Source organism: Daphnia pulicaria, chromosome 2 (genome assembly GCF_021234035.1).
Source record: "Daphnia pulicaria isolate SC F1-1A chromosome 2, SC_F0-13Bv2, whole genome shotgun sequence".
Classification (NCBI taxonomy): domain Eukaryota; kingdom Metazoa; phylum Arthropoda; class Branchiopoda; order Diplostraca; family Daphniidae; genus Daphnia; species Daphnia pulicaria.
The window spans coordinates 1,848,630-1,870,932 of record NC_060914.1 but is presented as its reverse complement, the minus strand read 5'-3'; the positions used below and the strand labels follow the sequence as shown (position 1 = coordinate 1,870,932).

Genomic DNA, 22,303 nt, shown 5'->3' with positions numbered 1-22,303 from the left:
GCCCATAAGAAACAAGAAGTCAATGGCCTGAACATCGGAGCTTATCGGCATATACGTACTCCTAAAGGTATAGTATAACACAAGGAGACAAGGATGAACTTACAAAGTTGCCGCAGGAGATGACGACCGACTGCTTTACTCAGGCTTTATACTATCTCACGCCAGGTAGGGAACCTATATTAGTTACTCAACTTCTTAACTCAACTATCGTACATACAAAACGGAACATATGTTGCAGCTAGACGACATCTAAGGAAACGAAATTATTTATATACCGGCTATACTTAAATTGAATTAGTAAATGTTGATTCCCTGTGGCACATGAACAGTATGCGTAAATGTAGCATACTCTTTAAAGAAAATGTTAGAAACAATCAGGCTGCATGTGCCAAGTTGTTGGATAAATAAACGTCCACTCACCTTCTTATTTTGAAATTATAAAGCGGTTTTTATTAGTTGAAAGGAATCAACAGCCAAGATACAAGATTACAAATTATTCGTTTGGCAAAACTCGGTAGAAAAACAAGAAAAGATAATCTGGTTGTATAACCTAAGGCTGATAATTACGTCAACCGCGAGCGACGCAATATTCTAAATATTGAGCTAATTGAAATTTGAATAACACATCCAGGCGTCACATTCATATAATTGAAGTCGCCCGAAGCACAAGTATATAGGACTATAGGTATTGTCATTATATATCTCACGACACTGCAACAAGCAGCAGCATCCAATTAAAGTGTTGAAAAAGTGTCAGACATAGGAAATTCTGTTAGAACATCTGCCTTTTGGTCATCTACAAGATGTGTACTATTTTCTCCAACATCTTACACATAAGCATCTTTATTCACACTTTTGCTGGTGAACGCTGAAACGAAATGCATCATGACGAATTCTCACACAACAAAGAAGTCGGCGTGAAGAGGTTCCCTATAAATCGTTCAAGTGTGGCAGCAGGTGCATTGCGCGTGATCTCCCGCTGAAGTCACTTTGTTCAGAAACCACCCTTGAAGCAACGCAGTCCTTATTTTCGTTGAGAAATCGAAAAATAAGGCGCCACCTTTAAAAAAAATCCTGCGGTTATTCGCTTCGGTTGATATTACTCCTCTGTTATTACACACCAATGTCGCATAACGGTTTCTATAAGCCGAAAAAATGTTTGATGGACAAAGGACGAGCATCCCTACACGAATATATTCATGTCTTTATATTGGTTGATGATAAAGGAGTTGACAGCTGTTAAGGGATTAAGATATAACAAACAAGTAGGATGACGGGAAAAGGTCATTTGCAATGAAAAAGACGAATTCGTGCAGTGCGATACAGTTAGCTTAAATAGCATCAAATTATGTCTTGCTAATAACGATGTAAAAATGATGGCTCTGCATCATTCCGCTAGTTTCACATTTCGCCAACGTTCAGGTCACTCATTTGTTTTATCGTGTTTTATTTCCTAAAAGAGTTGGCAATCAGAGGATTCCCTCCGAGTTCCTGCTGCTGTCAGTCGGCGCAATCATCACACGTGAATTCCCGTCGTCGTCGTCCCGTTATACCTGGCCGTTATGCTGCGCCAACGCTTCAGGTCGCTGTCTTAGTGATCGTATTTCCTTTACCAGGCGAAATATCACAAAATAGACTGCTGCCTGATGCAGCACGGAATTACCCATCTCCTTGTATTTGAAGCGAGACGTGAAAAGGCGGGAGAAATAAACGTTGCCGAACCTACTGCCTGGTAGCGATGTTTTTTTAAAGCGGAGGAAAAATAAAATGTTTTATTAAAAGAGAAGAAAGACTGGTTCGCTAAGGGAACTACGATGCAAGCTGTTTCTTGCAGCCCAGCACTGGAAGATGGGAATATCCTGCCAGTCTCTCACCGACCGAGCCACTGTGCACTGAAAGAGCGCTCGCCAGGTAACTGTCATTTGACTGTCTCTTCAGTATTATATTTTGGTTCTATCTTTGTTTTTGTCACATAATAGGCAGGTCGTTGACGCAACACGTCCGTCATCTGACACTTCGTGTACAAACTGCTTTATTTGTTTTATTATCACAAAACATATAATCAATCAAGCTGTCACAAATTTCAATAGATTTTCATTTTAATCGGAGAATGAATTTTAACACTCGTCGTCGGAGCCGGGTGCTGGACTGCTGGTTTCTCATGGCTCTTGTCGTGACGGTAATTCACGGGCAGATGGACAGGCAAGTTCCATCCCAGCAGCGCTATCAACATCCGTTTAGCGACCATCAACAACAAAACCGGGAGATGGACGAATTCGACCAGTACAACCAAGAAAGATTCGATGAGAAATTCGACAAGCCTTTCGGTCCTAGGCCTCAGCGACCACCGTCTTATTACGGCATGGGCAATAAAGTCGGCCGAATGGGAGAGGACTTCAAGCTCCGCATGCAAAATTTGAGATCGATGATCAGCGGACAAATAACGCGAAGCAATTCTTACGAAGGATCATCGTCTTCCAGCAGTTACGCTGGATGCTGCGAAAAGCTGGACTTTCACACCGTCGTACCCGGCTTCGTCCTAGTGGCCGTCTCCTATGCACTTCTCTTTCTGCTCAACGCCACCGTCACCAGCGGACGCCGTCGCCGGATGGTCACATCGTCAAAAGAGGAAGAAGAAAGTAAGTAATTTATTCACTATTATTCCTTTTAAATTTTCATGTGTCCAGTGTACGGGGCTGCTGAGTGTGTGTAGGATTGCCAATGAGTTGTAATACCGATACAGATTCGGTTGCACAATGACCGCGTGGGTAAACGAGCGAAAAGAATTGACACTTTAAATGTAGTCTACAATAAGTGGGAAGGTATATAGGAATAAGGCAGGTATACGGGATTCACGCATGAAAAAGAGGCGGAGTCGTCAAAAAAAGATACCGCTGCAAAGAAGTAGGAAACCCGTTACAATAGACCTGATAGTAATTGCCGTCTATGGGACGTACGAGAGGCTGCTGCTGGCCGCTGCTGCTGGCCACTGCTGTAAATGCGTCGGCCGTCATTCACTAGCTGGACGATTGCAACGTCGGTTCTGTTTGTCCGTGACAATATCAACGCAGTTGAAACATCACGTGAATTTTCTGCAGTTGGCGAAACAAATTAGTAGAACTTTTTTCCAATATCGGCGGTGTGAAAAGAAAAACAGAAATGAAGAAATTAGTTTTTGTTTTGATGGGACTAGTGTGTTCTCTGGTCATCGTTTCTCATCCGACTTGTGGCCAAAACGGATTCGATGAAGCGCTAGAGGTCACCGACGAGTTTGAAGACAGTGCGAAAGTCGAAACGACGATCGACGATGAACTGGAATCTGAGCGTCAGCTCAAAAAGTTGTTGAAATTCGTTACCCCGTTGATGGCGATCCTGAGGAGAAATCCTGGCAGTCGAAACCAATCTCTGCTCCCTGCTGCTGCCGCTCGTAAAAATAATAAGCGAAAGTACGTTGACCCATATTACGACGACTACAATTTGGATCGCAATGGTTACGATCAATTTGATCGAAACGGGTACGGTGGTGGTGGCGGAGGTTACTGCTGCCAGCAAAAGGACGATTTGCTGCCCTTGCTGGCCCTCCTTGGCCTGGCAGGGTTGTTGCTCTATTTGATCGTGATCGCAAGTACGACGACAGCGGCTCCTGCGCGCAATAAGCGCTCAGACGACAATAGCGACGACCAAGACAACTGGATCATTAATGATGAAAATATTGGTAAGGCGATTTGTTGAATTTTTTTTGGTGATGTGGTGAACAGCCACCTGCTGCTACATATTATGTCTCACAAGAATCTGATTTGATAATGCCCATCTGTTGAAAGTGTTTAGGCCCTACACATTGTATTATTACTATATCATCTCATTTTTGTTCTATTATTGAGACATTCAAACAATTGTTGGCCACATAGTACCGGTAGTATAGTTAATGTATGGTCGGTTAACCACCTGCTGCATAGACCGCTATATACCCAAAACTATAGTCTGTATATGCCAGCAAACAAATATGCTATACAGGCCTAATTTATAACTGGTTATTTTGGCGTACGATAAGACAACGATTTGTAATTCAATCTATTTACACTTGGGACGATGATCAAAATAATCGCAGGGGACGTCGTTTTGAAAATAACTTTGACATTATGTCCTTTTGGGTTTTACTTTCTATCGGCGTCGGCGGGTTGCGTATTCGCCTTTTTTTTTTTCTTCTTCCGCATCGTAACGACTATACCCAATGGCTAGTGCAATAGCGTGTTAACTGGCCATATTCATAGTCACAGTCAGCTGGCGAGAATAGAATATGAAAACACAACTTTTACACAAGCGGTTACGAGAACTTTGTAAGCTGTTCGTTTATAAAACGAGACTTGCGCGTTTAAACTTTTAGTACAGTTTGATCGTTCATTTTCTTTGTGCACGTATAAGAATATCTTCGTCTGTATTTTTCAAATGTGATCCTTTGTGACGTAAAATATCCAAAATACCAGTGATCGATTTAAAATAACAATTGCATTAACACGGAGTTAATCAGGCTCGTTTGTGTTAACATATGGTTAGGCTGATATAGCTATCAAATCAATTGATCGAGACGCACTGTCTTATATGCGCACTTAATCGCGCATCATTCGTTTTACATGGGTAACAGCCTCCTGTCTCCTCTTATAAACAGTCGCCCAGCACATTTTTAAAAGTTTTTTTTTTGCATTGGGTTTTCCTGAAGTCCGACCAAGTTCATTTGCCATTCAAAAATCGACTGAATTTGACAGGTATACGAGTACGTTGCCCTCTATTTTAAGTGACTCCCCGTAAGCACTTTCGTTCAGATCCTAGTCCATTTTCTGTGTGTTTTAAGCTGACACGACCTGTCAGAATGTTTTTGAGAAAAAAAGAGTAAAAAGAAAAAGGAAACTCGTAAAAATGAAACACCCGTAAAATGACATTTATGTTTCGCTATAGTTAGCCAAGCAGAGAGCCGATATGTTTGTTGTTCAGTCGCTGGAACGCGCATCCCCTGCTGATGTGTGGGGCGGATTTTATACCTTGCGGTAGCGTTCGGTTGTAAAGCGGAGATGAAGGAAAAAAAAGTTTTTAAAACGTCGACGGTGCTTTAAAAATATCATATAAGCTATACTTTCCTTCCTTTTTACGTTTACGGTTAACGTTTTCGACATTTCTGTCTGATCGCGGTGCTTAACTTTTTGATTTACATGTTCTTTTGTTTGTTCTCCGTGTTTTTTTGTTTGTTTTTGAAGAAATGACATTTTGATTGATACATCCCACATTTAATTGCCGCTTGCCAGATGAAATTATTTTTAAAACCACCGGAACAATTTTACAAGAGGAAACGTAAAGCGGAAGACGCATATAAAATACTCAACTCAACAGCATGAATAAAATTGAAAAATCACGTCCACTTTGGTGGCCCACCACTATATCTCCTATTGCTGTTTTCCAACTAGGATTACTTCCGTGTTATAGTCTAAAAACATAATTGAATTGGAGTTGCTATAGACGACCCTGAACATTCCATTTGTATCACAGAGAGAAAACAAAAATATCCTGAGATAAAAACAAACGAGAAATGTATAGCTGCAGGGTTAAGAAAAAACCCATAGTAATGTAAATCTCGTATCTCTTATTATGGACAGAGAAGAGACGCCAAAGCAAAGTGGGTGCGAAGAACTCACAGATGAGGAAAAAACACTCACACTTGTGGTGACACCCCGTTATTATCCCCTAATGTTGTTTTTTTCTCGTGCTATAGTAGCACGGCTTTTCTTTTCAGCAGAGAAAAATTCTTATTTATACTATAATCATTATCAATTCTCAGCCATTATATTTTTCTAGCCTGGTATATGGCGCGCGGTAGAGCCGATTATTACGGCTGAGAGACTCTTTGGGTTTTTTTTGTGTTCTTCAGTCGACAGTGTCGAAGCGGCAGTCTAGTCGCTTTGTCGTCCAATATCGCAATCTATACGCAGAACGTAATTGGAAAGCGTTGGCGCTTGTTGTGCTGTGTGTTATTCGTTTGCAAAAAATGATTTCGACTTGGTCGTCAATTTGAGAACCAAGTTCTATTCCAGCCAAAATGGACAAAGTGTCTTTGGTGCTAGTTACGGCGCTGTTGGTCTTCATCCTGGCAGTCCAAAAGGTTGAACTCGGGTCGGAGACGTTATTGTACGACGATGACGTGAACGAAAATAACGAATTCGCCTCTGCCTGGTTAGACAGGGCCGACAAGACTTATTACCAGGACTATGACCAAGATTATGTGTACTATGATGAAAAGGTGCCCAGCTTGTATTTACCGCTAAAGCTACTGCCGTTGATCGTGATCAACATCGTCCTTTTTCTGGTTCTCTTCGTGGCGGCATTTGCCACCAGCACAGCAGTGAGTGGCAAAAGGAAACGATCCGTCACGCCGGATAACGACTGCTGCGAGACGGACATCACAGCATATAATGACGGTAGCTTATATATATTTGTGTTATGTTCCCGTTACCTACAAACTTGTCATTTATTAAATATCGGCTGGACGAGCGGGCCTTTGTGCTGTACAAAAGTTTTGACGAGTTCTGTTTTCAGTGTACAAGTGTATACTGCTGACTATTTGAAAAATGTTGTACATTCAGCCATTCGCTATTCACGGCTGGACGGGGTTCGGTTAAACTGAAGGTGAATGGAACACGACGAGTGCTGGTGTGCGCTCGTGAGAACCATTGACCATTAAACGGACTGTGACCGAAGGGTTTCCGATATTTCTTCGCGCTTACAGTTCTTTCTTTGTGTAAAGCTGTAGAAATCGAAATTACAGAAAGCTTTCCAAAACCATCATATACGTTGTGTATCTCGTGTGTGCGGTTTTCCCGACAACGTAATGTATATTCCTATGCCTGCTGGATCAACATTATATGCTACTTGTAGAGTGTTAACTCGTGCCGTGATGCACAATCTCGACAAGATAACTGGCACTATCCCGGAATGTGATTGATGGTGGGTCTAATCACTAGCGTTTAGAAGCTAGAAGCAAAATTGTTTTTTACAAGGGCGTATGTATTTTTATGTTTAACTAGATATTTACTAGTCCAATGATGAAGTTACTGATTGTAGCCAATAGGAGGGACTGGATTTTATCATTTTAATTTCCATCAAGATCGCGCTTGGAATTTCGTCTGATTTTTCTTTGTTGGCCGTTTCGTGCTATAAATAATAACGGTACGAACTCAACCAGGGTATTCGAGTTCAAGAACCAGCAACCTTTTAGAGAGGCGGAGCGTAAGATGAGTGTTGGATAGGAGGAGTTATCTTTACACTTACTTTGCTGCTGGACGTGATATTCCTATACGCAGTGCCCGCTACCAAGATAGCCAAACGCTATACGTTTCCAGGGAGTTGCCAATCTCGCTTCATGTCCGTCATTCTTTAGTGAACTGAACGCTGCAGCGCTAGTGTTCAGTCTTCTCATTTTTTTTTCGGTTTCTCCACGTATCGTAGAGCTCTGTGTTTTCTCTCCCATCGTCCGGTTGTTTGTTTCTTGTTCCTGTTGTGATTTATTAAATAACAATGACCAAATCAAGCGCTTTTGTTGGGCTGAGTATCTGCCTGTTTCTCGTGATGGGATCGCTGAGCCAAGAGGCCAGCACCAACAATCAAACGAGTCTAGACTCTGAGAACGAATTGAAACGCATGTTGGTGTTTGTCCGACCACTAATGGGCATCCTGAGAAGTGATCCGCGCATCAAGCGCTCGACCGACGTGCTAGGAGCCGGATGGCTCTCGTCATCTTCCCGCGCTCTTCCGAAAAAGGAGCGCGATGGAGGAGGCTACGGCTACGGTGGAGGCGACAGCTACGGCTACGATTCCTGCTGTAATGAGGGACACGACTACCTGGGATTGATCTCGCTCATCTCCCTCGGCCTCCTCTTTCTCTTCTTGATCCAGCTGCTCAGTACCACAACAGTGATGGCGGCTCGCCAAAAAAGAAGATCGAATGACCTCCTCTCTCTCGAAGAGCTTCTCTCGCAAGAAGATATAGGTATTATTAGATCGACTGAAAATCATATCACAAATTTAATAGCAATCAGTTATTGACTAGAAAATGGGATTCAGCTTTGAACTCATCAAATGTGTTGAATTGATCGGTCCGTTTTTATGTATTCAGTGTTGAAATAACTTGTCCAGTCACTGATTTCTTGAAGGATTGATTGAGATTAAGCTCTGCCAAAATTTTTAATGGTTTACTTACTTAGGTGCGGTATAATGAATCACTTTCGTGATGGGATGAGTTTGTATACTCGAGGCTATTATAAACCTGTCCTATCGCGAGCCAGATTTTCAATCTGTTATACATTTATGATATAGCATGTCGGTTTCTCGTTACGTAAGAAATACGGGGTATTAGCATGTAACAAGTGGGTAATAACCATCATTCACTCATATATAGGGCTAGTTAATTTTTCTGACGCATCTGTTTTTCCCCCCAATTGAGATGTTCACCTGTCATTATCATGATGGATATCGTGCATATATAGACATAATAACGCCAGTGCAAGTCATGCGCTGACTTGTATTAAGCAAACTGGGACGTATTGCGCTTTACCTATACATGAATGAATCTTTTTAAATTTTAAAACTAATAATCCTCTGCGTCCTTTTCCTCCAGCGGGTCGTGAATTAAAGTCGTTTGTCATGCGTGTTGAGCAACTACAAGGATGTTGAACTTTTCCGGCTCTGTCGGAATCTTGTGCCGCCTGGAGCTTAGCCTTTCAGAACGATATTGATCTCTTTTGTTACACAGAATAAAAAAGACCATAAAAGAAAACCGACGTGGAAAAACGTAAATAACATTCTGATTTATACGATTTGGTTATGGTTCAGAGGCTAACGTACGATGAAGAGAGCATTCGTACAATTTGAAAATTAGAGTGCTACAGTTTATCACGCGAAGTTTGTGTGACGGAACCAGCGGCAAATTGCAATGATTGAGATGGGAACTAACGGGTTTCTTTTTTCTTTTCTTTTATACTTTTCTTGAATGAATTTGATGGGCTCTGAAATGAACCGTAAATTCCTCTGAACTGTGGATCCAATTGATGCTGCTAGCTACGTGTTGAAACCACATATGGTTCGGGTGATACCTGTCAAGGTCCAGTCAAGCCTAGTGGTCATCGACCTGCTCCGGAGGGGAAGAAAACTCCTCCGCACGTCGAAAAAGTTTAGCAACGCCTCCTCTGTCTGACTGAGGAGGCGGCTCTTCTTTCACTTCTAGACTGCCCACAAATTTCGTAATACCAGACAAGTGTTTCAACACTTGGTCTTCCCTTTCTCCCAGAGAGATTCACTTGCACCGTCAGTTGGCATTCAGCTGCCATGGTGATCGGTCGACATTGAATTAAATCGTCCTTTCATCAAGTTTTATAGCACACTCATACTTCAGGGCGCTTGTTTTTTATACTTCACTTTTTTAAATTTCAAAGTGTTCCGCCTTTTTTTAGATAATCGATTTGAACTCACTGGCGCTCATTTTTTAAAAAGTCGATCCTTCGACATGTCTCGACCGTCGAGAGTGTCGTCGAAGACACTGCAACGCAGAAGAAGCCTTCATCGGTGCGTGGCTGCAGTATTCGTCGTCATGCTTTCATCACGGATGCTTGTCATGACCGACGGTGTCACGGCCACTTTACGGCCACCACCAGCTGAAAGTGACGAACGGCCAGCCGAGAATAAACCAGAGGAAAGTGGCGACTTCCTTGCCATGTCTGATGTTGGCACTGGCAAAGAACTCAACAGTCGAAATTTCCGAGTAGCGCGTAGCGAATTCTCCGATTATTGTTCGAATGGCGATTGTATTAGTGGAGATGTCCTCAAAGTTGTCAGCAAGTTGGCCAAGCGCATTCTAAGCGATCCGCGCATCCTCGGTCTCCGGACGACCAGTGAAAGATCGGCAGACGATTACGATGATGTAACAGAGCCTCCCGAAGAGTCGGCGGCCCGTGCCGTTGGCGGCAGTTCGTTTGACACGCGTCCATTCAGCCGCCGCAACGATTTTTACGACAGCGACCGAAATCGGCTCGATCCTTACAATGACGACGATCGAAGTAGAGTCAACGAGCGGTACAAAGAAGACGAACGAAATCGGCTCAATGAGCGTTACAACGATCCCGATTCTTACCACGCACCGGCAACTCCGGACACGAGCGACAATTACCGACAACGGGATCGCCACAGCGACGCGTATGGATCCAGCCCGGCTTACGAAGATCCTGCAATCGAACGGGGTAGCACTCGATCCGGTTACAATGATCGGGACGGAGGTTACAGTGAAAGTTACAGCGGAGGTGGGGGTGATAGCTATGGAGGAGGTGGGGGATATGGTGGAGGTGGTGGGGGGTATGGAGGGGGAGGTGGATATGGGGGAGGCAGCAGCTATGGAGGAAGTAGCTATGGGGGATACGATACTTGTTGTCAGGAACAGAACAAACTTTTGCCCATTTTATTGGTTGGATTATTGGGTCTATTGGCCTTCTTTTTATACGTTCGGTCGACAACCACAGCAGCACCGGCTAGAAAGCGCAGCATAGATGATAACGATCTCTCTGACGGTAAACGTTTTATATGGCCATCCCCAGACCTTAGAGTGGAAACTAACTCTTGTATCTGACAAAACAACCAGTTATTTATCACTACATCTAAATGGGTTTTTTAAAATTTTATCCCTACAGTGTTGCTGGACGGTCCCACTTGGTTGAGTATGGTCCATGAATTATGGGAGCAGGACGCTGCGCTCGAAAACACCGCATGTACCCAAGAGACTTTATGTCGTATGAATCGTTTAGCTATGGCAGCACCTGGACAAGCTGGATGGGCCGTTTCTTTGTCGAGGTATTTATCGAATTTAAATTGGACTACGTTAATATTTTACTTATCTTTCATTACAGTTTGCCTTTGAGCTATCTGTTGCACACGCGCCACACTGGTGGATTCAGTTCATACATGGATGCGGCGATGATGGGCCGTTCCGGCGCAAATTGCACTGAACTTTACTCAAGCTGCCCTCGCCTGTCTTATTAATAAATGAATAACCGGTGACTTTTATAAAACCCAAATTATAACCGAGCTATCGTTCAATTCGCAAATGTTCAACAGTTATTCAATGTATGCGACCTACTGTTCTGATATTTATTTTATGTGCGTTACAGAACCTGATTTTCGAATATGTTTTTTTGGGGGTGATGGATGTGGTTAATCTAGCTTTGTGCAACTCATTGAAGGATAGCTCTTTCTATGATGACCTTTACAAAGATGTGAATAATAAACATTTGGTGGTATCAGCTACATTTTTGTTAAATGAAATTAGTATTTTCAACATGAAAATCGAAATATGGTGGTACTACAGGTAAACAAATGAGACAGTCACTCAACTAGAGTGAATTGACTGGATCTGATCATGATCGGCCAGATGAGGGAAAACAATTGGGAAAATATCTCGATAGTGATCAACAAAGTGAACCTCTAATCCTTGGGTGATGAAACTGGCCAAATCGTCATAATCTTTTCGGTTCTCGGCGGGCAATAAAATGCAGTCAACTCCAACTCGTTTAGCAGCGATGACTTTCTCCTTGATGCCACCGACGGGCAGAACTTTTCCCGTTAAAGACACTTCACCGGTCATGGCGATATTCTGGCGAACGGGTTCGTTCATGGCCAAAGAAAGAAGCGCTGTCACGATAGTACAGCCCGCACTAGGCCCGTCTTTTGGAGTTGCGCCCTTGAAGGTCATCAACAAAATTTTTGAATCAAATTCCAACTGATAAATCATATTTAGTAATGTATACCTCAGGAACATGGACGTGAATGTGGGCTTCTGAGAAGAAGCTGTCATCGGGCCGGATCTTTGCCGAGAACATTTTAGCGACCGTGTAGGCGATGCGGACAGATTCTTTCATAACGTCACCCAAATTGCCCGTAAGCTCCATCGATCCTTGACTGTCCTCTTTTCCTTCCTTGTCTTCCAATCTTTTTGAAGATTTAGTCCGTAACGGTTTCCTCAGTGATGTTTCAATGTAGAGGGTAGAGCCTCCCATGGCTGTCCAGGCCAAGCCCATTACAACGCCTAGAAAATAGAGTGATTCAAGGGGATGGGATTCAAGGGGATGGAATTCAATGAATTCATGCAAACAAGGAGCATAATTGGGAATCAATGTTTTGATAAATAGAGTATGTTTTTACCGGGTGGTGTAATTTCATAGAGACGATCGTGCGTGAAAACGGGTTTTCCAACAAATTCTTGGAGATTTTGTCGCCCGACGGTGATACTTTCAACATCTCCCTGGACTAGCTTGAAGGCAGCTTTACGAAAGATTTTTTCCACTTGCTTCTGAAGATTTCGAACGCCACTTTCACGACAATAGGACTTGATGAGTGTCTGCAGTGCGTCCGATTCAATTGTAACTTGAGTATCGGCGACACCTGTATCTCGCCTTGCCTGTGGAATCAGGTATTTCTCGGCGATGTTCATTTTCTCTTCAGCAACGTAACCTGACACATCGATCATCTACGTTTACCAAACAGGATTAATTTAATTTTTCCTAGTTAATTAGCAAAACACTCGGTCTATACCTCCATTCGATCTCGAAGAGGTTCCGGAATAGTGTCGAGCACATTTGCCGTGCAAATAAAGAGAACCTAAACGAAAAGTAAATCATCAAAAATATTTTCATGAAGCAACAGACAAAAACAGAAGCAGAATGGTGTTCCTACTTTTGATAAATCTATGGGGACATCTAGGTAATGGTCAAGGAAATTTTTATTCTGTTCCGGATCCAGCAACTCAAGCAGCGCAGAGGCCGGATCGCCCTGATAACCTTTTCCGATCTTATCCACTTCGTCGATTAACACCAAAGGATTTTCCGTTTTCGTCTTTTTCAAACATTGGATCATTTTTCCCGGCATAGCACCAACGTAGGTACGTCGATGTCCTTTAATCTCAGCCACATCTGTCATTCCACCAACGGAAAATCTAAAGTACTATATCCAAAACATAAACAAAAACATTAAAAAGGTTTGCATTGTAGTCTTGTTTTGGGACACAAATTGGTATAAAATTTATATTCGAAGTTTCATACTTCACGGTTTAATGCTTTGGCGATAGAGCGAGCGATTGAAGTTTTTCCTACTCCCGGCGGTCCATAAAAGCACAAGATTTTCCCTTGTGTGCTTTTCTTCAGTTCACTAACGGCAATAAATTCTAGATGTTGAGGAAAAATATGTGACGAAACAAATCTTGGATTACTGTGATGGAACCAACAACTTTCATAGATATTTAATGTTCAATAAATGACACGTATTACTGGCCTGTAGCATCGAAAACAACATGAAGTTTACCTAAAATGCGTTTTTTCACGTCTTCCATTCCATAATGATCTTCGTCGAGAACTACAGCGGCTCTTTTTAAGTCAAGATTTTCTTTGCTAGTTACTCCCCATGGAAGTGTAGTCAACCAGTCGAGATAATTGCGAGTTACGTTAAACTCGGACGAGTGGTTGTCGAGGAAGCCCATTTTGTTTAGTTCTTCTTCGATGACTTCCATAATGGCAGTGGGTACCGTTTTGTCTTTCAGTCTTGCGCGGAACTTTTCATCAATTGCATCTTTGTCTTCTTTCTCGAGTCCCAATTCTTTCTTGATAACTTTTAGCTGCTCTTGTAACATGTACTTGCGATGCTGAGCTTTGACTTTCTCCTCAACTTCCCGTCCAATCTTTTGCTGAAGTCGGCTCAATTCAAGTTCTTTCTTAAGCAAAGAAAGAGACAAAACTAAACGCTTCGGTATCTAAAATTACAATAAAATGTGTTTTAAATCACAAACAAAATTATGTAATATGATTGTCCTGGGATTTTGTAAAGTTTCCTTACGCTAGTTTCTTCGATGACTTGTTGGAGATCTGCAGGCTCTGCGGCTGTTAGCGCCGCACCCAAATCTGCTAAGTACACAGGATTATCTACTACTCTTTGACCCTGGTGAAGCATCTGTTGAATGGACTCTCGATACAGGGGATTGAGAGCAATAATATCCCGGATAGTTTTGATAATCTCCTGAGTTAACGCCTTGGTTTCTTCATTTATGGTGAACTTGTCGTGAATGACGTTTTCCACCTCCACCATTAAAATAGGTTGAGGAAGCTGTTGCGGAGGAGGCTGTTCAACAGGATTAGGTAGCGGATTCTCGACAGCGGCAACTAAACTGATATCTTCATTATCTGGTTTTTCTTCTTTACGCTTGCGTACGTTGGCCCTTTTCATCTTCCTTTTGGTCGCCTTGTCCTCTGTCAAGGTTTGAATTGATGCATTAAATGCAGGAAAATGAATAGATGTCACTACATAAGCAAATTTTGTTGTCAAACTTTGCCTATACACATATTACTCATTCATTAAAACAATTATCAACCTTGAGCTTCTTCATTGAGGTCCTCCATAATTTGCCCAGTGATTCTGATTCGTCTGTGCGCCATGACAATCATGCGTAATTTGTCACCAAGATCTTGAAGCTCGTGAATTTGAACAAATGTTCCCACAGAGTATATATCACTTAAGTTCTTGACAACATCAGATTCCTCACTAAAAATCAGTTAGTATCAATCAGTTTTTAATATTTTAATAAAAATACCTATCATTGCATTTCATAAAAACCCCTGCATATGGTTGATTTAATCTAACCTTACGCCTTATAAGATCAGCAAGGGTCTTGTCAGTGACCTGTAAATTTTAATTGATAAATTACTATTTTAAGTATGCTTTAATAAATAATTGTTATATAATTACCTCAATAATTTTTATGAAACGTGGAAAGACAGGATTTCTGTTTATTGCTATAACAGGCACATTTGGCCAAGTTTCTGGAACTGTCATGGTTGCAGGTAATGAATGAATAACTGGCCCACTACCTTGGTCTCCTGCACCTCCCAAATTGGAAATGTTTCCTGAAGCTGGCTCGTTATTGTTACCATCATCTGAACCATCATTACTCTGAGATGAGAAATAGCGATTTTGTACAGTTACAACAGGAGAAGGATATCTTGGTAGTTGATGGAGAGGAATAATGTTGGAATTGTAGTTCAGTAATGAAAGATATCCTTTCCGATTTATGTAACTTCTAGAAGTATGACGCAATGAATCAAGCGGTTTCACTCCCTGCATAACATCTGAAGTTTTATTTAGAGTTACTAAGGTTCTGTTTCGAATGACGGTGGATGATCCAGTGAACGGAATTCCTAAAGATCGCATTAGCAAAACACGAGCAGTCATTCTTGCATTTAATTCACAGACAATTTTATGGACGAAATTCTCACGTGAAACAGGGGTTGACAACTGCACATAGAAATTTCGGTGCAGACGAATTTAACAAATTCGGTTTATGGCAAGTTGGCAACCCTGGCAAGTAACCTTGGCAACCAACCGTTTCTCAACCCATAAATTTTGAAAGCTGCATCAACAAGTTGATTGTTATTTTCCTTCCGTAGTATCGTAAAAGAGTTGACTATTGACAAGTGAAATCGTGAAATTTTGATGAAATGAATGAAAAACATGTTCGATTTTATACTGATGGGCCGATAGAAGAAAAGATTTGTCGTGCGATTGAAAAATGTGATGCAATGTAAGTAAAAATGTATCACAGTTTTTCACCAATGGCCACAAAATGATAATCTCTCTTTTGTGATCCTAGAAATGTCCAGCGATTACTAAGGATGGGCGTGGACGTAAATGCCCTGACAGATAGTGGAATCACGCCTATGCATTGGGCTTGTGGACTTGGTGATGAAGCAGTACACATGGAGATCGTCCAGCTTTTATTATCTAACTTTGGTAACCCGAATATCAAGTCCACTGAAGGAGTAACACCAGTTCATGTTGCAGCTAGCTGGGGGTTTCTTGGAATTTTAAAAATTCTTATAGTAAATGGGGGTGATCCTTGGTTGGAAGATCCAGAAGGTTGTAATGCATGGGATTTGGCTCTTCAGAAGAATCAATGGTGCATTCTCAAGTATCTTGCTTCATACATGGAAGATGACCACGTTGATCCAGCAGAAGACTCTGTTCAGTGTATTTTTGTGAAGCATCGGGAAGTGGAGTTGGGAACATCACTTTGCAACAGCACTCTCAGCTGTAATGACCTTGGGTTTCTAGGGTCTGATTCTGTTTTGAGCACTACAGCTCTAGATAGTGATTCAGTTGTTGTTAGCTCATCCAACAACGCTCTTAATGTGGCCCTGTGCAATACTCTTGACGTAACCAGCAACGCATCAACCAGTTCGATCGTTATAGTTGAAGAACACATATATTCCGACACTGAAAAAGGAATCGAATTGGTCGAGTGGCACTATCCCCCGCTTGTGAATCAGGATTCTGTTACAGATGCAACCCTAAATGAAGCTCTGTGTACTTCTTCTGACGAAAGAAATTCTGTCAACTGGATTGGAGAATCAATGGACTCACAACTCTTGTTTGACCAATTAAAATCACTTGGTGGCTGTCCTGGACCTATAACACCAACAACCAAGCAAGTTTACCTCCGACAGTTTTTTCGGTTGCGCAGAGAACAGGCTGCGCATGTTCCTTCACCAAAGAGGCTTGGGTTATCCAAAGAACTTCAGACTATTTTGCTTAACTATCCGGGGCTAGAAAACGATACAAAAATAGCTACGCATTTAGACCGATTGTTGGTTACACATTTCACCTGTCCTGACCCGCTTAAACCATGGAGAGAGGGTAATATACCAAGATTACTAACTTATTTTGAAAAATTTAATTCTGAAATATGTTTTTTTCTTCCTCTATTTTGGGTGATTCGACACAATAGGTCTGGCGAAAAAATCTTTTAATTATCTTCTTCTAGACCCGAGAGTCACGCACAATCTACCACTCAACGAAACCCAGGACCAACAGAAATTGTTCAAGCGCTTTGTATCCAGCATTTTTTACATAGGAAAGGGCAAACAAACTAGGCCGCACGAACATCTTTATGAGGCAATTAAACTTCGGTCTCGACCACAGTCGTTTCTTAAAGTATAAAGCTCGGTACAAATCTATTTAGAATATTGGATAACATGATTGCTTAAATTTAGGTAAGCAATAAAGTTAAGCGAATATTAGACATCTGGAACGATGGGTACGGCGTCATTTCAATCCACGTCTTTCAAAACTCTTTGCCAGTAGAAGCATTTTGTCGCGAAGCCGCAATGATAGAAGCGATAGGTAAAAGTTGATAGAATTCATTAAAGATATTTCTATGACGACATAATCCATTCTCTTAATCTTTAGGTCTTAGCACCATCACGAATATAAAGCGTGGAGACTACTATGGAATTTGTACGTCGTGGTCGAACTCGGACAAACGACGCTGGGGATGCCTTCTGCTTTACAAGTCATTCCACATTTTTCTCCACGAAGGAGAGAGACAAATCCGTCCAGTTGATTTATAGCAGCCTCTACGCAGTTCTGCAGTGCAATGTGGCTATCTCAGTACAATTTTGTTCAAGCTCGCGCAGCTGCAATATTCTTGGCAATATTATCATCTCTTTTATCAAACCGTATATTTCGAGGATTTAATTTGTGTTCTTCATTTCGAAGTTTTGATTACATATTCAGGCAACTTTAGTTTCTGTTGTACAGTTTCACTTTTTTATTTCGATATCGTATGTACACACAAAGGCAAATATTTCGCTCAAGACAGAAAAGATTATGAAATGCGTCAGAATAACAGTGGAGAGAAACCGAGAAAGGAAGCGAATCATTTGTCTTAAGATACTCGAGTTTCACTTTGGTTAAAATCCAAATCAACTCAATCACTCAGCAACAAATCATCTTTGCTGTTTCTATGGTTTCGCAAGGCTATGGCTGCGCCACCTAGAATGAGAACGATTGCGGGCAACCCTAATCCGATTGCCATGACTAATATCACCATCAGCGAGAACTGATCGCCGACTGGTCTTCCGTGGCCAGTAACCAAGGTCCAAGCTGTGTAATTCGAAGCACGATAAAAACCGTCACCCTCAACGCCAAAAGACACATTGAAACCCTTCATTAATAAAAAGCGCGTATCCAAATCCAATGATAACCACTCCAGGAGCGTGTTGTCAAGAATATTATCGTCCGAAACATTTCTTATTTCAGTTTGGTAGAGGCCAGTGGAATCTCCGATATCACGTTGAGTTGAGGTGTAGCACACTGGTCGCCATTGAATCCAGTGTTGATTTAAGGCTGAATGAACTTCCATGAGCTGCAAATAAACGCAAAATTTGAAACTTCAACATTTAAAAAATTCATATGAATTACTGGGTTACCTTAAAGACGCCAGGAGTGTATTCATCGTCTAAGCTTTGCGAAACGTTGAGAGTAAACCGACTATCAGGTTCGGATACAACAGCTGCCAATTCCATGGCCAACCGTGCGTTGGTAAAAGATTCTTTAGTTTCTACGTGATCGAAGACGAAGTCTACCTGAGTGGAATTCTCTGTGAAGGCTAAGTGAGGCAGTATGGGGCTTCGACCTCGAGTTCCATATGCTGTTAACTATTTTGTAAAAAAATTTATTATAAAATTTTGTAATGACAATTAAACTAAAGTTATAATTACAGTTATCTCAATGTTGGAAGAGGAATCCAGTTCTACTCCATCATAGCTGCTTAAGCGGAATGCCACAGAAGCAGAAACATTCCCTGAACAGTTGGATGATTTGAGTTCCCATGACATCTTCTTGGTACTGTATGAGACGATGTCAAAGTTGTCTGTTTCTGGAATCACACCAGTATCATTGAGATCATTATACATAAAAAACTGCAATAAGAGTTTAAGTAGTTGTAAGGGTGTAAATTTAAGTATTTGTATACTTTGAATATAAGAACTGCAGCAAAATATTGTGGTTCCTTGTTAAAGCTTATGGCTTGACTGTAGTTTCCTGACAACATCTTTTCCCAATCAATCAACATTTCAGTATTCAATTCTGTTCTGGCATAAAAGAAAGTGGGAACATTTTCCATGGTCCAAATGTGATGGAGAACATCAGCAATTCCTTCTTGTTGAACATGAACAAGAGTGAAATTCACACATTCATTTGCGGGGCATTTTGGGTTTATTGTAGTGGTAACCTGTAAACAAAAATGATTTATTGCTGTGTAAGTAGCAATGTCACAAATAAACTAGGAAAGGAAGCTTGAAAAACAAATGTAGGTAAACAAGATATTTACATTACGATCGTAATTTTTTTGTTCACCATCCAAGAACGTATTGTAGTCTGCAGATAAAACCAACACAAAAAGAGGTAATAGATTTAAAGCAGCAAACACCAGTACTAAATTAGTCATTTTTCTCAAGCCATCAATTCAATCCCTTGTTCATCTGTTAAAGTTCAGAACCAATTTGAAGGACTCGAATTATCACAAATCTGAAAGCCAGCAGACGCCCACTGAGTCATTTGATATAAATTCCTAGGGATAGGGTACTTCGTTACGCAATACGAAACTCCTCGGGGTCAATGTAAACATGCAAATCATGATAAATGATAAATTTATATAAACATAAATTTCAAATAAATAATATTATAAATTAATTGAAATTAAATTAATTTAATTTTTAATTAAATTTGACAACGTTGTCCTTCTTTTTCTCTGATTCTTTACTCATAGAAATTTGTTTGCTAGTGCCCAGAACTGTAGAGCGTAGCCGTAAAATATTTACTGGCGACCCTTGGAAATCAAGTTTTTTACTTTGTTGATCGATTAATTTATAGTTAAGAATATGCTTGCCCTACGTGGAACATTGAATGGCGCCCTAGTGAAGTCCTTAGGGATTAACAGCAGTGTCTCAGTACCGTCGAGTTTGTCGATTACCTCTATCGTACTGAAACGTAATCAGAGCACCGTTCCCCAATCCGGAACTGAAGGAAATGGTAATTTTCCTTCCATTCTAGGCATTTGAGATCGCTTCTTACTACACACCTCTCATCTTTGAATATTTTTAGCTGCCCTGGATAAAAAGAGACCATATTCTCCATTTCAAAACACCAACAATATGGCAGAGTATGCAGTTGCCCGACTTGATGATCTTCTCAATTGGGGAAGAAAGGTAAAATTAAAGATAATGTGAAGTTAATCATTCAGGAATTGGCTGGAAAAATTTTAATATTCAACTTTTGCTCTCAGGGATCTTTATGGCCTCTGACCTTTGGGCTTGCCTGTTGTGCTGTAGAAATGATGCACATTGCAGCTCCGCGATATGACATGGATCGGTATGGTGTGGTATTTCGTGCTTCTCCGCGTCAGGCTGATGTCATAATTGTAGCTGGTACACTTACCAACAAAATGGCCCCTGCTTTACGTAAAGTTTACGATCAGATGCCCGAACCTCGTTGGGTAACCGGAACACTTTCTCACAGATATTAGGCATCATGAATTTATTTATTTATCTTCAGGTAATTTCTATGGGAAGCTGCGCTAATGGTGGTGGCTACTACCATTATTCGTATTCTGTTGTGCGTGGTTGCGACAGGATTATCCCAGTTGACATCTACGTCCCTGGCTGCCCTCCTACTGCCGAAGCGCTGATGTACGGCATCCTTCAGTTACAGAAAAAAGTAAAACGGATGAAGACTATTCAGATGTGGTACAGAAAATAAGCAAATGTGTCATAAGCTTCTGAAATTGTAAAGTTGTATCAACAAGAGTGGTGGAAATAAACCTAGAGGTTATATTAGAAACATATGTATTGGTTCAACCACTTATTAGAAAACTAAACGTTTCGCTAATGAACCTCCCTCCCCGTTGTCAGTCACTTTACGTTTTGTTCCGCTTTTGTCGACTGCTGCTTGACTTAGAGATGCAGGTAGAGGTAGAGATGATCCTGGAGCTGGAGCTGGTTTATTGCTGTTAAGGAAGAAACTTAGAATTTTATATCTAAAAAATTAATCAGAATACATACCTGAAATACGGCATTTGCAAAGCTTCGCTGCAAGTACACCTGTCTAAAGGATGCAATGCCAAAAAACGACTCAAAAGCTGCAGCAAATCATCTCCGGCGGCGGTGAAAATATGCCGCATTGGAATCACGGGGAAAGCCTTAAACTGAACAAAATCTGGTAGCGAAAGCAGTCCCTAATCAAGGAAATATGACTAGAGTTTAAAGGTGGGAGACGGTTGAGTTCAAAATTGTTTTATGTACTTACTGGCCAATTCTCTTCGTTTGGAGTGCCCAAAGTTGTAAAAATACGTGTAAGTTGATCTAAGTCAGATTCTCCAGGTAAAAAGGGGAGTCGAAGCAAAAGTTCAGCCATTATGCAACCTACTGCCCATACATCAACACCGGTACCGTACATTCGAGCACCAAACAACAGTTCTGGACACCTAGTTTCAGGTGTGATCAATTTTAATTTCAGCTGAATATTTATGTTGCATTTCTTCAAATTACCTATACCACCTCGTCACAACCTGGTGAGTGTAGATACGAGTGGGTGATGCAAACGATTTTGCCAAACCAAAATCACCAAGTTTCAGTATTCCTTGACGATCAACAAGAAGATTGTTTGGTTTCAGATCCTAAAATGGTAGTTGAAAGAAAGAATGTGCATACTTCTGTCATAATGTACAGGGAAAAAAAATATATTATTATTATTACTCTGTGAAGAATAAATAGAAGATGGAGATATTCAAGTCCTTGAAGTGTCATAAGAATGTAAGCTTTAATGTGTGCTGGAGTGAGAATGATGGTTGTGTCCTTGATTATTTGCTCCAAATCAGTATCCATAAAGTCAAACACCAGAGATACATTAGAACGGTGACCAAAGACATCGAGTAAACCAATTATATGGTCATGCTTGAGTTCTTGGAGTAACTTGATTTCTCTCAAAGCTGTTCGATTGATTCCATCTCTAGCCTCTTCTCGTGAACCCAGTTTAATCTTGAACAAAAATAGTGTTAGTATTTTATAAACGAACCGGAAACGCTGAAATGGAAACACATTTTTTAAACCTTTTTAACGGCAACTATTTTGTTATCGTTTAGAGTATCTTTCGCCTTGTAGACTGTCGCAAACTAAATTACAAAATAAAACAGTTAAACATACACAAAAGACAGTGCCAATCAAAACCTTACCTGTCCTTCTCCCAAAAATTCAATCTTTTCATATCGCTGAAGTCTAGGTTCTCTTTCTCCACTCACGTGCATTTTTCATTCATAAGTTTCTTTCAACTTTTAATCACCGGTCGGTCAAGAACGATTATTTTAAAATGGAATTTCACTCGTCAACAGGTGGCGTGAAAAACT

The 22,303-nt window shown here is 41.0% G+C and overlaps 6 protein-coding genes across 8 annotated transcripts; 3 read left to right on the top strand and 3 right to left on the bottom strand.

Annotated features, from left to right (window-relative positions):
- The first annotated feature begins 1,772 nt into the window (after positions 1-1,772).
- On the top strand, positions 1,773-11,331 carry LOC124327165. 2 transcript variants are annotated; one of them, XM_046786093.1, is made up of 4 exons: positions 1,773-1,911; positions 2,091-2,639; positions 10,719-10,878; positions 10,935-11,331. In XM_046786093.1, exons 1-4 carry the CDS (start codon positions 1,815-1,817, stop codon positions 11,065-11,067), a joined length of 939 nt encoding a protein of 312 aa, XP_046642049.1. In that variant the 5' UTR covers positions 1,773-1,814; the 3' UTR covers positions 11,068-11,331. The 2 variants fall into 2 exon arrangements, with proteins under 2 accessions (XP_046642049.1, XP_046642048.1); XM_046786092.1 differs by lacking the exons at positions 1,773-1,911; positions 2,091-2,639 and adding an exon at positions 9,319-10,598.
- Positions 11,262-15,392, bottom strand: LOC124327004 (lon protease homolog, mitochondrial-like). Of its 2 annotated transcripts, none has more exons than XM_046785783.1 (11): positions 14,815-15,392; positions 14,660-14,748; positions 14,441-14,610; positions 13,909-14,369; positions 13,381-13,825; positions 13,122-13,243; positions 12,757-13,023; positions 12,616-12,681; positions 12,226-12,550; positions 11,832-12,109; positions 11,262-11,764 (listed from the first exon to the last, which is right to left on the bottom strand). In XM_046785783.1, exons 1-11 carry the CDS (start codon positions 15,295-15,297, stop codon positions 11,414-11,416), a joined length of 3,057 nt encoding a protein of 1,018 aa, XP_046641739.1. In that variant the 5' UTR covers positions 15,298-15,392; the 3' UTR covers positions 11,262-11,413. The 2 variants fall into 2 exon arrangements, with proteins under 2 accessions (XP_046641739.1, XP_046641740.1); XM_046785784.1 differs by having other exon boundaries at positions 13,909-14,318; positions 14,815-15,391.
- A 71-nt stretch (positions 15,393-15,463) lies between these two features.
- On the top strand, positions 15,464-17,646 carry LOC124327094 (ankyrin repeat and LEM domain-containing protein 1-like). The gene is made up of 5 exons (XM_046785969.1): positions 15,464-15,646; positions 15,716-16,758; positions 16,850-17,055; positions 17,115-17,244; positions 17,311-17,646. Exons 1-5 carry the CDS (start codon positions 15,564-15,566, stop codon positions 17,469-17,471), a joined length of 1,623 nt encoding a protein of 540 aa, XP_046641925.1. The 5' UTR covers positions 15,464-15,563; the 3' UTR covers positions 17,472-17,646.
- Positions 17,647-17,656: 10 nt separating this feature from the next.
- Positions 17,657-19,502, bottom strand: LOC124327179 (glycosylated lysosomal membrane protein A-like). Its single transcript, XM_046786115.1, has 5 exons — positions 19,235-19,502; positions 18,878-19,135; positions 18,624-18,824; positions 18,333-18,560; positions 17,657-18,268 (listed from the first exon to the last, which is right to left on the bottom strand). The coding sequence occupies exons 1-5, from the start codon at positions 19,349-19,351 to the stop codon at positions 17,831-17,833; spliced, it is 1,242 nt and encodes a 413-aa protein (XP_046642071.1). The 5' UTR covers positions 19,352-19,502; the 3' UTR covers positions 17,657-17,830.
- Positions 19,503-19,664: 162 nt separating this feature from the next.
- Positions 19,665-20,742, top strand: LOC124327294 (NADH-quinone oxidoreductase subunit B 2-like). The gene is made up of 4 exons (XM_046786289.1): positions 19,665-19,935; positions 20,008-20,111; positions 20,189-20,398; positions 20,458-20,742. The coding sequence occupies exons 1-4, from the start codon at positions 19,785-19,787 to the stop codon at positions 20,659-20,661; spliced, it is 669 nt and encodes a 222-aa protein (XP_046642245.1). The 5' UTR covers positions 19,665-19,784; the 3' UTR covers positions 20,662-20,742.
- On the bottom strand, positions 20,731-22,274 carry LOC124327211 (cyclin-dependent kinase 7-like). Its single transcript, XM_046786173.1, has 7 exons — positions 22,133-22,274; positions 22,010-22,072; positions 21,657-21,938; positions 21,450-21,577; positions 21,208-21,385; positions 20,964-21,136; positions 20,731-20,908 (listed from the first exon to the last, which is right to left on the bottom strand). The coding sequence occupies exons 1-7, from the start codon at positions 22,202-22,204 to the stop codon at positions 20,767-20,769; spliced, it is 1,038 nt and encodes a 345-aa protein (XP_046642129.1). The 5' UTR covers positions 22,205-22,274; the 3' UTR covers positions 20,731-20,766.
- Positions 22,275-22,303: the final 29 nt, after the last annotated feature.